At 41.0% G+C, this 14,157-nt stretch overlaps 1 protein-coding gene across 3 annotated transcripts in view; it reads right to left on the reverse strand.

Annotated features, from left to right (window-relative positions):
• The window catches only part of UPF2 (UPF2 regulator of nonsense mediated mRNA decay), a 122,796-nt gene that overhangs the window by 60,264 nt on the left and 48,375 nt on the right, over positions 1-14,157 (reverse strand). For all 3 annotated transcript variants that reach the window (XM_073619493.1, XM_073619494.1, XM_073619492.1), the window contains exons 11-14: positions 13,252-13,368; positions 3,822-4,007; positions 1,390-1,593; positions 878-1,153 (exon numbers count right to left, since the gene is read on the reverse strand). In XM_073619493.1, the coding sequence (XP_073475594.1) occupies positions 878-1,153; positions 1,390-1,593; positions 3,822-4,007; positions 13,252-13,368 (783 nt within the window). The remainder of the gene's footprint in view (positions 1-877; positions 1,154-1,389; positions 1,594-3,821; positions 4,008-13,251; positions 13,369-14,157) is intronic.

The following is a 14,157-nucleotide window of genomic DNA, read 5'->3' on the forward strand; positions in this document are numbered from 1 at the left end:
TTTTTTGGTTTTCTTTTGCTTCTAAGACTGGCCATACACCTATAGATTATCTGCAGAATTTCTATTGTCAGTTGGAAAAAGTGGGAGATTCCTCCATCCACACAGTTTAGCGTACATGGAGAAATCTGTTGCACTTTTTCCATCTAACCATAGAAAATCTGCAGATAATCTTTAGGTGTATGGCCAGCTTAAGGCCCAGCATCACACATGTGTGGGTTGAATGCAAATGCAGCATGCCTAAAAACACCCAACTCATCCAGAATGAAATCCACCCATGAAGACATTTTAAAGCTTGCATAACTCCTCCTAGCCCTCTGCTTGCAGGACTGATGGCTCGAAAGGAGTTCAGAGGCAGGCTGTTGTGATGTTTTCATGAATCTAAGCACAGCATCCTGCTAGTCCCCACCACCAGCTGTTATTTGCCTGCATTGCCTAGAACAGTACAGAAACCCAGTGATTACACAGTGGTTCTCACCTCCCGTCCTCAGGACCTACTAACAGGCCAGATTTTACGTATTACTTTGGGGAGTTGCAGACTAGAATACTACAATCACTGAACAGCAAATGATATCACCTGTGATGCATTTCAATTATCTTGCAAACCTGGCCTGTTAGTGGATCCTGAGGACAGGAGTTGAAAACAACTGGTCTAAAAGAGGTGTAATGAAAATAGAAAGATTTGTCTGAATAGGTTATTAGGGTGTGGATGAAGAGGCAAAGAAGGAAACATGCAAGGTAAAATCAGATAAAACTTCTAGATTTAAATGGGACTGGACTTTTACACTAAACAGGGAATCATGTTCAGATGTACTGCACTGCCATTCAAAGAAAGTTCAGTTTTCAACGTATCTATGTTTCACACAACCAGTTGTCCCACCTGAAAATAAACGAGGAAGCAATCAAGTTTGCGCTTGCTAGAGCCTCGATCAAAGTACTGCCCGCAGGTATCAAGAATAGTGCAGACTAATCTAATCCGAAATAAGTGCTCGGGAGGGTCCAAAGGACTGGAAGTACCATCGGAGTTTACACCGAACGATATGAAGGAAAAAAGTGTGCGGAATATAACTGCAGATTCAACCATTCTATAGTTATAAAGCTCTCCAAGAAATTTTGCACTGCTTATTCGGCGCTGGTTAAACTTTGGCTGATTTACCTAGGTGGAAAACAAAGTTTATTAGTGTCAGTATATACTGTCATTGTAGTGCAGTCAACATTACCTAAATTTTATGCTAAAGTAAAGAGATGAGAAACAAAAAAAGGTGAAGGAACTCCTCTATGAAATAATATCTAATGTTTACCCATTTGCTGAATTATGACCATGGAAATGAGGCACATAAAATAAGCCATGTAATACACTTTCCGATAAACGACAAAAGGTTGTTAGAATACCTCCATCCCTAGACGTATATCTTCTAGCACACCGTCTACCACATGAATTCCAACATCCTCCTGATAAAGCACCAAGCCTGCCAAGAGGTTAGCCACACAATGGATGCTGTTGTATTTTACATTCCAAATGTTGATCATGCAGCAGATGACATAGTCTTTCACCTCAGGATCCTGCCAAGGCAACTTCCTCATCTGCCGCAAAACCTAAGAAGTAGATACATGATAAAAGCTGAGGCAGTTTCTATATAAAAAAATTTCTCAATGTGTGTTTTAATAACTACTCTGTTGGCTTAATAAAGTAATCTGAATAATAAATGCTACAAAAGTAAATATGCATAAAAAGACTTGGCATTACAAACTGTCAAATGTAATGCAGTAATAATTTCAAAATGGCCATTAAAATAATTATTACAAAAAACACACTGTATGAAGGAATATGCTAGTGGAATTCATGCTAGTGGGAATTTCTTTCCAGCATTCCAAGCTTTGGCGTCACACATCAAACAAAGAATGACTTACCCTAGAATAGATGCTTGAATGCTGTCTCTTTGTTACAGACAGTAAAGTGAACATTTGAAACAGTTAAGAAAAGGGGAACAGGAACGGTTGCAAAGGGGCAGGAAAGCCATACTATTAAATTGCAATATTTGCTGCTCTAGCTATAGACAGTTTTTAAATTTTAAAAAGAGCCTTGAGTCGAAAAAAGCATAACCAAACAGCATTAATCAAGTGAAATATGCAAAACAGATCTGTATTAGACTTTCCCTACCACTCATTTCTGTTTTTCCAACTGCTTGAATCTGTATGTCTAAAAACTTTACAGTTACAGAAGAAAACATGAAACCAAGATGGTACCTTTCTCCATAAAATGTGTGGATATTTTAATAATGCAGCTTCAGATACAGTTTTTACAAGAAAAAAACAAACAATGGCGCTAGCAATGGTAGTATTTAACTGTATTCATTTGTAATAGGGTACTTTTTATGTATGCAAATGCAAAGATCGATAGAAACCTAAAGAGTGGGATAAAATGAGTCAAGTAATTCTTAAAAAGAATTTATGCAAGATTAACTGGTTTGCTGAATAATTCTGTTCCTAATCAGCTGCCAATGCAGAAATGAAATCTAGCGCAAGAAGAAAGCGACCATCATATTACTGAACACTTTCTGGGACAAAGAAAGTCAAATCTGGCAGAAAATTTAAAGCGATTCTAAAAGGTTCCATTTATTTTTATTTTTTTAAATGGCAACCGTTTCATACTTGCCTGCTCTATGCAATACTTTGCACAGAGCAGCCTTGATCCTCCTCTTCTGGGGTTCCCCTGCCGGCGCTCCTGGCTCCTCCTGTCTTCTGAGTGCCCCCATTGGCACTCATGTGGGCTTGATCCTGAGCCACACTGTGGGTGTCTATTGACACACAATGTGGCTCAGCCCAGCCCCACGCTCTCCTACAGGATTTGATTGACAGCTGCAGCCAAGCTTCCTGTGAGAAGGGAGAGGACAGCAGCACTGCTGCAAAAATGCAGCGCAGTGGATCGAGAATGGGCTCAGGTAACTAGTTAACTGCAGTCTGTATCTGGACTGCGGCTGTGCCACTTAGCAGCCTGTGTGTCCTCTCCAGAGTCTTCCGGGGACAGGAGGAGCTGTAGATCTTGACAGAGAGTGGGAGTTTTTTCATATTAACAAGCAGGTAATCAACCTCTTGTTAACATATGTTGGGCAGCTCTCACGCTCCGTCCAGGTCTCTACCGATAGGGTGGCTTTGGCAGCCGGGTGGGAGGCTTGGGAGAGTACTTGCAGGCTGATAAATGCCTCTGCCCTGCCAAAAGGTAGGAATGTGCAGGGGAAGAGGAGACTGAAATGGGGACAGTATAAAAAAGGAAAGGAGGGGCCATGACTGCAAGGGGCACTGTGATGGGAGAGAGGGGGGGGTTCTATGATTGCTAGGGGCACTGTGATGTAAAAAGGTGACTGCACTGTAAAGGGGGGCTGTGATGTGAAGAGGAACCGAGGACACTAAGGGACTGCTCTAAAGGTGGAACTGGGATGTAGAGAGGGAATGTTGACACTTATATAAATGGGGGGACTGTGATGTGAAGGGGGGCTGAGGTGCGACTCCCTAGAATTTGATGTGTGGCTTGGCATGGACTTACACAGAACCTGGGGACCTGCAATTCATGGGAATAAAACCTAGAGCAATTCCACTCTTGCAGCAAAACTGAGATAACATCTACGGTATATTTAATACAAGTTCCCATTAAAATTGCATATTTTTAAAAAACATTACAAATTGCTCCTTACCTTTTTAATAGCGTGTTGAAAAAGAGAACTTTATATTTTGAACAGGTAAAAAGACAGTGCATAGAAATATATATACACCATAGATAACAAGCAAAGTCACATTTCTTCCATCTAGCATAAAAATGTACTAACCTTCTCAGTTGTGACCTTTGATAGGTCCTTATACAGTAATTTTCTAATGTATTCTTGCAGTGGTGGACGCTTTTTTCTCACAGTCTTTTCCGCGGGGGGTGGGTTGCAATAATAGTAGGCATTTTCCACCATTGTTACATATCTTGCATCCAAGTGCATGGCTTGCTTCTTGCGCATCATCTGTTCCTAAACAATTTACAAAGGCAAAAAGGTATGACAAATAAGCCAAAAGCAAAAAGCTCAACAGATTTTACAAAATGGACGAATAGCTTACATACATTTCTCCTTACCGATTCCTAAATTCAAACAAATCCATGCCGATTAAATATTGTACATGTCAGGGTGTTTACTTTCTCCCCCCGCAATATTAAAGAAAAAACAATGTGCTGCAATCCTCAAACATAACTATAAAGTAACAATAACACAACAGAGCACATAAGATAGTGTAGAAAAACATCTTTAATCGAAATATAGAAATACTACACTTACAAAGTAGTAACCTGATCAGCACGTATAGCAACTCGAACTCCATCAGATGTCAGTTCCCTTGTGCAGATGTAAAAACCACGACTTCCAGAAAGCCAGCAAAAGAATTGAAAGCTTGAGGTGGTGGAACAGGACAGTAAAAGGACACTGAATTAGCTGGAATGAAAGACCACCAATACGCATCTGTTGTTTCCTAGATGGGGTCTGAGCTGGCAACTTGGAGGAAAGTACCTCCATTTATATGTTTGCAAAAGACTTGCAGAGGAAAGGGTGACTAAATAAGACTTCAAGGAACCAAGGTTACATTGTTCAGCGCTTAGAAAACTTTCCTCAGTTATAGCCAAGCCACTCTTTCTAACTTTTAAAGACTCCTTACTGACTGGAAAAATACCAACTGATTGGCGTAGAGCAAATGAAGTACCAATTTACAAAAAGAGATTGAAATGTATAGCAGAAAACTAGAGACCAGTCAGCCTGACATCAATAGTATGTAAGGTATTTGAGAAAATGCTAAGGGGCTCTATACAGAAATTTGTCTGCGATAAACGTATTATAAGGGACAAACAACATGGATTTATAAGAGGCTGTTCTCGTCAGACCAAACTGTCATCGTTCTATTAGGGAGTAGGAGAGAAATTGGATGGAGGATGTCCAGTAAACATAGTCAACTAGAATTTGCTAAGGCATTTGATACTATATCTCAAACATTTAATCTACAAAATAAAGTCTCTTGAAGTCGATAAAATTGTATGTATATGGATAGGAAATTGGTTACATTGAATGGGTCCAGAGAGTTGAAATAAATGACTTTCTTTGAATGGTCTGAAGTTGCTAGTGGTGTGCGCAGGGTTCTGTCTTAGGGCTGATGCCATTAAATTTGCTTATTAATGATATAGAGGTTGGAATCGAAAACTCCAGCATTTGCTGAGGATAGCAAGCTATTAGGATAATAACTTTGGTACATGATATAGCATCATTACAGGAAGACAAAATAGAGGGGTTTCCAGCTACATGGCAAATGAGATTAGATATTGAGAAATGTAAAGTTATGCACTTGGGTGCGAAAAATACACATGCAATTTACACGACAGTAAGGGCTTCCCTGGAAGAATCAATGATGACAGAGGATCTGAGAGTGCTTGGAGATCACAGACTTAGCAATAGCATGCAATGTCAAGCCGCATTAAAAAGGGAATACATTCAAGAGATAAATCAATAATTTTACCCCCTTACAAAACACCGGTTGGAGGTTATCTTGAATATACCAGTACAGTTTTGGTCCCCAATCTTCAGGAAAGACTTTGTTGAATTAGAAAGTTCAGCAAAGGGCAACAAAATTGATAAGGGAGGTGGTGGACCTCGGCTATGAGGATTGCTTACATAGATCACAGTTATTCACTCTGGAGAAGAGGCGCTTAAGAGGTGAATATGTGATTACAACTATAACAAAAAGGTGACTCCAATAACACTTGGCCACAATTTGAAGTTATTATTATACAGGATTTATATAGCGCCAACAGTTTACACAGCGCTTTAAAATATAAAAAGGGAAACAATACAGTTAAAATACAATAGAATACAAGAGGATTAAGAGGGCCCTGCTCAGAAGAGCTTACAATCTAATAGAGTGGGGCAGGTGGTACAAAAGATTGTAACTGTGGAGAATGAGCTGATAGAAGTGGTAAAAGATTAGTTGGAGATGTGACATCTCTTCAGGGAAGACTGAGTTTTCAGGGATCGCCTGAAGGTAACAAGAGTAGGGGATAGCGAGTTCCAGAGAATGGGAGAGGCTCTGGAAAAATCCTGGAGACAAGCATGGGAGGAGGAAGAGACGAGGGAGCTTGAGAGTAGGAAGTCTTGAGAGGAGCGGAGAGGATGGTTTGGGTGATATTTGGAGACAAGGTTGGTGATGTAGCTCGGGGCAGAGTTGTGAATGGCTTTGTATGTTGTGGTTAGTATTTTGCATTTATTCACTGGGCGATTGGGAGCCAGTGTAGGGATTGGAAGAGAGGGTTGGCAGATACTGAGCGGTTGGTAAGGTGAATAAGTCTGGCAGCAGCATTCATGATAGACTAAAGAGGGGATAGCCTATGGAGAGGCAGGCCAATGAGAAGGGAGTTGCAATAGTCTAGGAGAGAGATAACAAAGGAGTGAATGAGGAGCTTGGTGGTTTCATTTGTTAAAAAGGGGAGAATTTTAGAGATATCACGTAGGTGAATTCTACAAACTTTTGACAACTATTGGATTTGAGGCTGAAAGGACAAGTCAGAGTCTAGGATTAAACCTAGTACCCTGGCGTGAGGGGAGGGACTGATGGTTGCATTTTTGATTTTGATATAAAAGTCATGGAGGGGGCGGATATTAATAGCTTGGTTTTAGAGAAATTTAGTTTAAGGAAGTAGTGTCACATAAATTCTGATATGTTAGAAGGAATGAGGTTTAATCTTAGATTGTGGAAAGGTGTCTTTACTGTTAAGGCAGTTAAAATGTGGAACTCCCTTTCCCAGATAGTGGTACTAGCTGAGAGTGTCGACAATTTAACAAAAAACATTTAGAGGTCCTCCTCAGGAAGCGGAGTATACAGGGCTATGGGAATTGTTAGAGAAGAACATTTCACACCCCCCTAGGTTGAAATGGATGGACCTGTGTCTTTTTTCATCCTTATAAACTATGAGAGGTAAACAGCGACTGTTATTTGCTGTGCGGCAGCAAGATAGGAAAGCTACTAGCAGGAGTTAAAAACAAAAAACTATTCAATAAATCAAAATGGTAAACAAAAATCACCGGGAAACCAAGCCGCGCTAAAAAGGTAGTGACAGTGGTGTTGGGGGAACAGCCCCTGAGATTGTCAGAAGTGAGCTTGTCATCTGTTGCATGGTTACAATGGGGGAAGGAGAGAACAGAAGGAGAAAAACTGGTTATTAACTGAAAACCCTTTTTTCCTAGAATCCTCCATGAGAGAGATGCCTCTGCTCACCTACAGGACACCCAGGTCTAAGGGCCCATGCATACAGGATGTTTTTACAGCTGCTGTTGGGGGGGGGGGGGGGGGGGGGGTCCCGATTTTTTTTTTTTTTCTTTACCTGCCTCTAAACGCCCCTCCACGTTGTCCATGCACAAAAAACTGTCCGAGGCGTTTGGAGGAAAAATAAAAAATATGACAGCCCCTGCATCCAGGAGTAGAGGCTGTTGAGATGTAAAAAAATGAAAAACGCCCCTAAACACTAACAAGAAGAAGTTTTTACATTATAGAAAATGTTTTTACTGAAAAAAACCCCAAAAAAAAGGCCATAAACGATATTCAAAAAGAGGCTTACAACAATGTTTTTAACGCTGCTTTTTCCTAGCAGCAACGCTGGCAATTTTTAAACGTCCTGTGCGCATGAGGCCTAATGCCCTGTACACACAGTCGGATTTTCCGACGGAATATGTGCGATCGGAGCGTGTTGTCGGAAATTCCGACCGTGTGTGGGCTCCATCACACATTTTCCATCAGAATTTCTAACACACAAAGTTTGAGAGCAGGCTATAAAATTTTCCGACAACAAAATCCATGTGTACACAAATCCGATGGACAAAGTGCCACCCATGCTCAGAATAAATAAAGAGATGAAAGCTATTGGCTACTGCCCCGTTTATAGTCCCGACGTACGTGTTTTACGTCACCGCGTTCAGAACGATCGGATTTTCCGACAACTTTGTGTGACCGTGTGTATGCAAGACAAGTTTGAGCCAACATCCGTCGGAAAAAAATCCTAGGATTTTGTTGTCGGAATGTCCGATCAATGTCCGACCGTGTGTACGGGGCATTAGAGTTAAAATATGAAGACAAAAATCTGCAGAAAATCTAATAGTGTGTATGGGGTCTTAGAAAAGGAGTCATCAAGCAATAACTCAGGTTTCCCTATAATCATGCTCCAGGGACAGTTCAAACCAGAGAAGTCAACTTCCTAGCCTTTAGCATCCAGTCTGTTCCTTTGAACCAAGGAAGAGTTAAAGGGGATATCTAGTCAAAATTGAAAAATTTGCCCATGATTAGTATGATAACCACTTAATGCAAATTGCAGTAACTGTCTGTCGGTACTTTGACGCTAAATACCGTTGTTATGGCAGCAGCTAGTTGCCATAACACCGGTATTTTCAGCAACAGCGTGCGGTTCTCTTCAAGATTCTCTGTGGCGGATTCGCCGCAAAGATCACTTATCGGGAGCAGGAGAGGGCCCCCCCACTGTCGCGCTCCGGTCGTCTCCGCCGCTTATCGGAGCCGATAGTGTCCTTTCCCCTCTGGATGCCGAGTGAGGGAAAGATGGCACCCACTCGGCTCCATAACATTAGATGGCGGAAGAGACATCAAACCTCACTTCCGCCCAATGGTCTTAAAGGGGAATTTTTTTTTTTATTGCATTTAAGTGTAAATGTGAGATCTGAGGTCTTTTTGACCCCAGATCTCACATTTAAGGGGTCCTGTCATGCTTTTTTTTCTATTACAAAAGGAAGTTTACATTCTTTGTAATAGGAATAAAAGTGACCCATTTTTTTTTAAAGACAAAGTAAAAATAAAATATAAAAAGTAAAACAAATAAGAAAAAAAATAAAAGTAATAAAAATAATTAAAGTGCCCCGTCCCACCGAGTTTGCGTGCCTAAGCAAACACATACGCAAGTCGCGCCCGCATATGAAAATTATGTTCAAGCCACACATGTGAGGTATCGCCACGATCGTTGGAGCTAGAGCAATAATTCTAGCACTAGACCTCCTGTGTAACTCAAAACTGGTAACCTGTAGACATTTTTAAACGTCGCCAAAGGAGTTTAAGTGCCAAAGTTCGTCACCATTCCACGAGCGGGTGCAATTTTGTAGCGTGACATGTTGGGTATAAATTTACTTGGGGTAACATTATCTTTCACAAAAAATTGGGCTAACTTTACTGTTGTCTTATTTTTTAAATTAAAAAAGTGTATTTCTTCCAAAGAAAAAAAAATACGCTTGCAAGACCGCTGCGCAAAAACGGTGTGACAAAGTATTGCAACAACCGCCATTTTATTCTCTAGGGTGTCTGAAAAGAGAATATATATATATATATATATATATATATATATATATATATATATATATATATATATATATATATATATATATATATATTTGGGGGGTTCTAAGTCATTTTTTTAGCAAAAGAAAATATTTTAACTTGTAAACAAGAAAGAGATTGCAACAAGGCTGGAGTGCTCACTGCAATGTACACATGACACACACCCACTGCAATGTATACACCAACACATGACACACACTGCAAGGAGGAATCCAGTGCATTATGCTGCAGCCTTTGTGTTACACACTACAAGGCAGAATCATGTGGAGTTCTCCGATTGTCATGCGTTGCAGTTACACCATAATGTTGGATCATGTGGATTTCTCTGCTTGTCATGCGTTAAACTCACACTACATGGCAAAATCATGTGGAGTTGAGGTATAGTGATCATTGTAGAATGTGAGCCGAGACCCCAGAGCACTTCCAGCTACACTGACAGTTCACCCTGTGCTCCCTTCTCCTGTGGTAGTCTTGAGTCAAAGCCCTGCACAGCTATGCTGTATATGTGCACAGGAGCTCCCAGCCCTTCTGGGTCCTGTGTGGATGGGTCTTTTTATTTCTCCATTTTCTCATGAATGAGGATTTACAATGCATCCTTACTAATGATGGAACACTGGGTGGGAACCTACGATCAGCTCCTCCCATCCTGTATATGCCCATTGGCTAAACAGGTACAGTGTCCTTCCTGGAAGTGATGTCACTAGCCTTCAGTAAGCACACCCACTGGCTGCTCTTAGACTCAGAAGATAGGGACTGAAGTCACGTGATAGGCACTTGATACTGCAAAATAAAGGTAGAAAAAAACTGGGATTTTTTCATTTTGAGGCATAAGGCTGAACTTAGCTCAAATTAATGACTGCAGGGGATCATTTAAGTATTAGGCTTTACTTCCACTTTAAAAGGGTTGTAAAGTCAGAAGGTTTTTTATCTTAATGCATTCTATGCATCAAGATAAAAAAAAAAAAAAACCTGGGTGAAGCAGCCCCCCCTCAGCACCCCTTAATACTTACCTGAACCCCATCTCTGTCCACGGGTTTCTCGGCCCTCCGGGACTCTCCCTCCTGATTGACTGAGGTACAGCAGCGGCGCCATTGGCCCCCGCTGCTGTCAAGGTCAGTTAGCCAATTAGGAGAGGGGGGGAGGGCCGAACCGCGGCTTCGTGTCTGAATGGACACAGAGCTGCAGCTCAGCTCAGGTGCCCCTTAAGCAAGCTGCTTGCTGTGGGGGCACTCGACAGGAGGGAGGGGCCAGGAACACAGAAGAGGCACCTGAGTAGAGAAGGATCCAGGCTGCATTGTGCAAATAACACTGCAACAGAGCAGGCAAGTATAAGAGTCAGTTCACACTGAGGCAGCACGACTTCCAGCGCGACTGCCTCAGACGACTTGAACACGACTGCAGCGGCGACTTGCAAAACGACTTCTATATAGAAGTCTATACAAGTCGCCTCAAGTTGCCCCCAAAGTAGTACAGGAACCTTTTTCTAAGTCGGAGCGACGGTTCCATTGTACAAAACGGGACGCTACTTGTCAGGCGGCTAAGTCGCCTGGCCAGTCGTCCTAGTGTGAACCGGCTCTAACATGTTTGTTATTTTTATAGAAAAAAAACAAAACGAGACTTTACAATCACTTTAAGGTTATGCTAGAGGATCCCTGTGTCTAGAGATAAACTTGTCTAGTTTGTTGTTGAACCTGGACGCAAGTGGTCCACATCTGGCACTGCCTGCCTGTTACACAAATCATGGGACACTCTTGGGTGTTCCCCTAGGTCCAGGTGCTGCTAGCTAAGGAAGCGTGCCTTCCAAATGACCATCCATGGAACATACACGACAGAAAAGGCTGAAAGGTGAAGTTTGTACCAGGACCCAATCTGCCGTTCTTGTAGCAAGAACTTTGTTAAACGCACATTTTTTCATTCTGTTAATGTAAGTGCATTTTTTGTTTTTGTTTTTTGTTTTGCAAAAGGTGGGCCATGCATTTAGGTCTCATTTATTTAGGTCTTGTGATTGATGCTTTATCCACTACCTGATCTTCCTGGTTTGAAGCGTACATACCGCTGTCAAGTAACAGGCCAAGGCACACTAAAGGATGCTGTAATTTAAATCGGTTAAGCACAAATCAGAAACTGGAAAGCAGTCTGTTAAGTCAAGCAGTTTACATAGCAGCAACAGTCAGTCTCCAGGTAACCTCTGACCCTTGACTATTTGGCTGAAGAGTTAGACTCTGACACAGTAAAAGTAAAGCTATCTCAAAAGCGAAAAAAATCTCAAACCTGCTAAATATAACAATTTATTATTGCATTCAATAAGAAAGCGGGAAGTCACAAAATAATCGATGTGTGACTTCTTGCTTTCCTACGGAGTCCATAGAGGATGGCTGGGCTCCCTTTGGTCAGCACCTCAAGTTCCAGATGCAGGGATTCATACAGGCTTGGAGTAGTGACATCTCTCTACAATTTAAGAGATGAATAATCAGATTCTTAAATAAGATCAGTTGCAAAGGGTTGTTTATAAACACATTTATATGACTATAAACAGGCAGATTTACGTGACTTTATAGAAATACAGTCGAGTACACACCTTCACATTCCACTGCTGCTTACATAAGCCCCTAAAAGGAATTTGAAAACATACTGCTCTGTTCTTTTTTTATAATTAGAATCCTTAATTACAGGCTCTGTCCACCTCTTGAAGAAGTAAAAGTTAGGGCAGAATTATTTCAGTAACAAGCCAGGTTCAAACTTTCCTTGGTTTGCAACAGTGATTCCGCAGGCCAACACATGAACAATGTATGCAAAGCAAAACATTTTTCAAGTCAGTGGAGGTGAGCAACTGAGTTTATCTGTAATCTTCAGCAGTTATGTTTACAGCACCATTGACTTCAACACAGGGAACAAAGTAATGACACATTTGAATATTGCATCTACCTGTCTGAAGACTGACAGACTGTATTTGAACAGGATACTAAACACATTGTAAAAGACAGAATTGTGTGAAAATCCTGGGTGATGTAGATGATGCCACCTGTGAACTAGGCTGATAAGCAATTTAGCTAAAGCCGGCCACAGACGATTCGAAGCTCAGGTGGGTCCTGCTGATTTGAGTCATGTATTGGCAGGCCGATTGTACCCAAGTCGACCCATCGATCGACTTGGGTACAACCAGCATGCCAGATTTTTATATGCAATTATTGCCAGGGGCTATAGCTGCTAGCAGTAATAATAGTGTTCTCCTGGCAGGGATGGCTCCCCCCCAGGAACACAATAGCTTTACGGGAGGTGATGGGGAAAAGCAAGTGATTTCCCGGGAACCACGGGTAACAGGAAAGAAAACGGCATCATCTATGACCTGTCTAAGAAAGATTAGTGTGAATAATATGTAAACAGACAGCAGAATACCTCACGATTGTGAAAAAGTTTAGCGGGACAAATGTTAAAAGGCGCACATATACCAAAGGAGCTCAGCTTTTAAGATGTTAGCACTCATGATTTGCACTGGGGTCCTTTAAGTATATGTTACATGCAGTGGGCTTTACTGTTCCACAAAGAAGATGACATTTAATACGATTACCGTTTTGACCAGTTTCTTGAAGAAAACGTTTTTGATAAATTTAATCGCCAATTAAAAAAAAAAAAAAAAAAAAAAGGAGGAGGATACACATATGAATTAGTGTTCCAACCAGTATTTATGCTATGTATATACATGCTTTACATAGCACATATATACACACACACACACACACACATACACACACACATTTATGCACATTGCATATTAATAAAATATAACATTTATGAAAATTTAGTATCTGCACTCTTCAAAAAGACTGAATCATATAGAACGTCCAATCTTACCAACAGAACACTGGTGCGCAAGTGCGAGTCCGGAGACCTGAAAAGGAATCGTCCACAGGTTTCAAGCAGGGTGCAGGCCATCTCAATGTGGTGATGTGAAAAGTCTGACAAAAGCATCTGCACAAATTAAATAGGCATTTTGAAAACAAAATCATTTCTAAGAAATACAACACAAGGTGTAGACTTCCATTAAAGTGACTGTCATGAAAAAAAACAAAAATACCCAAAAGAAAAGATTCAATACTCTTGTAGCCTGTGTCACTGAATGCTGATCTGTTCAGATGAAACCTGCCTCTGAAGTCCATTAGGAACCAGACATTTCAGGAGTATCAATCTCCTCTGTCCCCCACCAACCATCAGGTCAATGAAATGGAGGGTAAGCATAAGGAACCACAGGAGATAGAAGGAAGAATCAGTTTAAGAATCTTCTTAAACAAAGCAGCAATCAGCGGCATATGCAACAGGAGAGGCAATTATTTACTTTCTGCTTTTGCATGTAGACATTTGACCATTTTTTTCAGAAATGGTTGCTTGAAATCATGGGGCCCGTGTTTTGTTTTTTTATCTCTGGGTAGTATAACTGCTTTTACAATGGAAGAACGAGTGAAAAATGAAAGACTTCTTCACAAGATCTTAAATATGGCACAGCAAAAAAAAAAAAAAAAAGCATATAAATATTCAGTTTGCTTATACATTCAAAATTAAACATCTAAAACATTGAAACATGCAAAAGGTTCTACAATTCCACCCAGAAAATACCTAAACTTGAGCCAATGGCTCCTGCTGTTGCATCTCAGTCAATAACAAGGGAGAGACCCAGGAGAGCATTGGGTCTCGTGCAGATTGCTGGATCGAAATCGGGCTTAGGTAAGTCCTAGGGAGGCTGAGGGGGAGAGCTGGACACTG

The sequence above is a fragment of the Aquarana catesbeiana genome, linkage group LG03 (genome assembly GCF_042186555.1).
Source record: "Aquarana catesbeiana isolate 2022-GZ linkage group LG03, ASM4218655v1, whole genome shotgun sequence".
Classification (NCBI taxonomy): domain Eukaryota; kingdom Metazoa; phylum Chordata; class Amphibia; order Anura; family Ranidae; genus Aquarana; species Aquarana catesbeiana.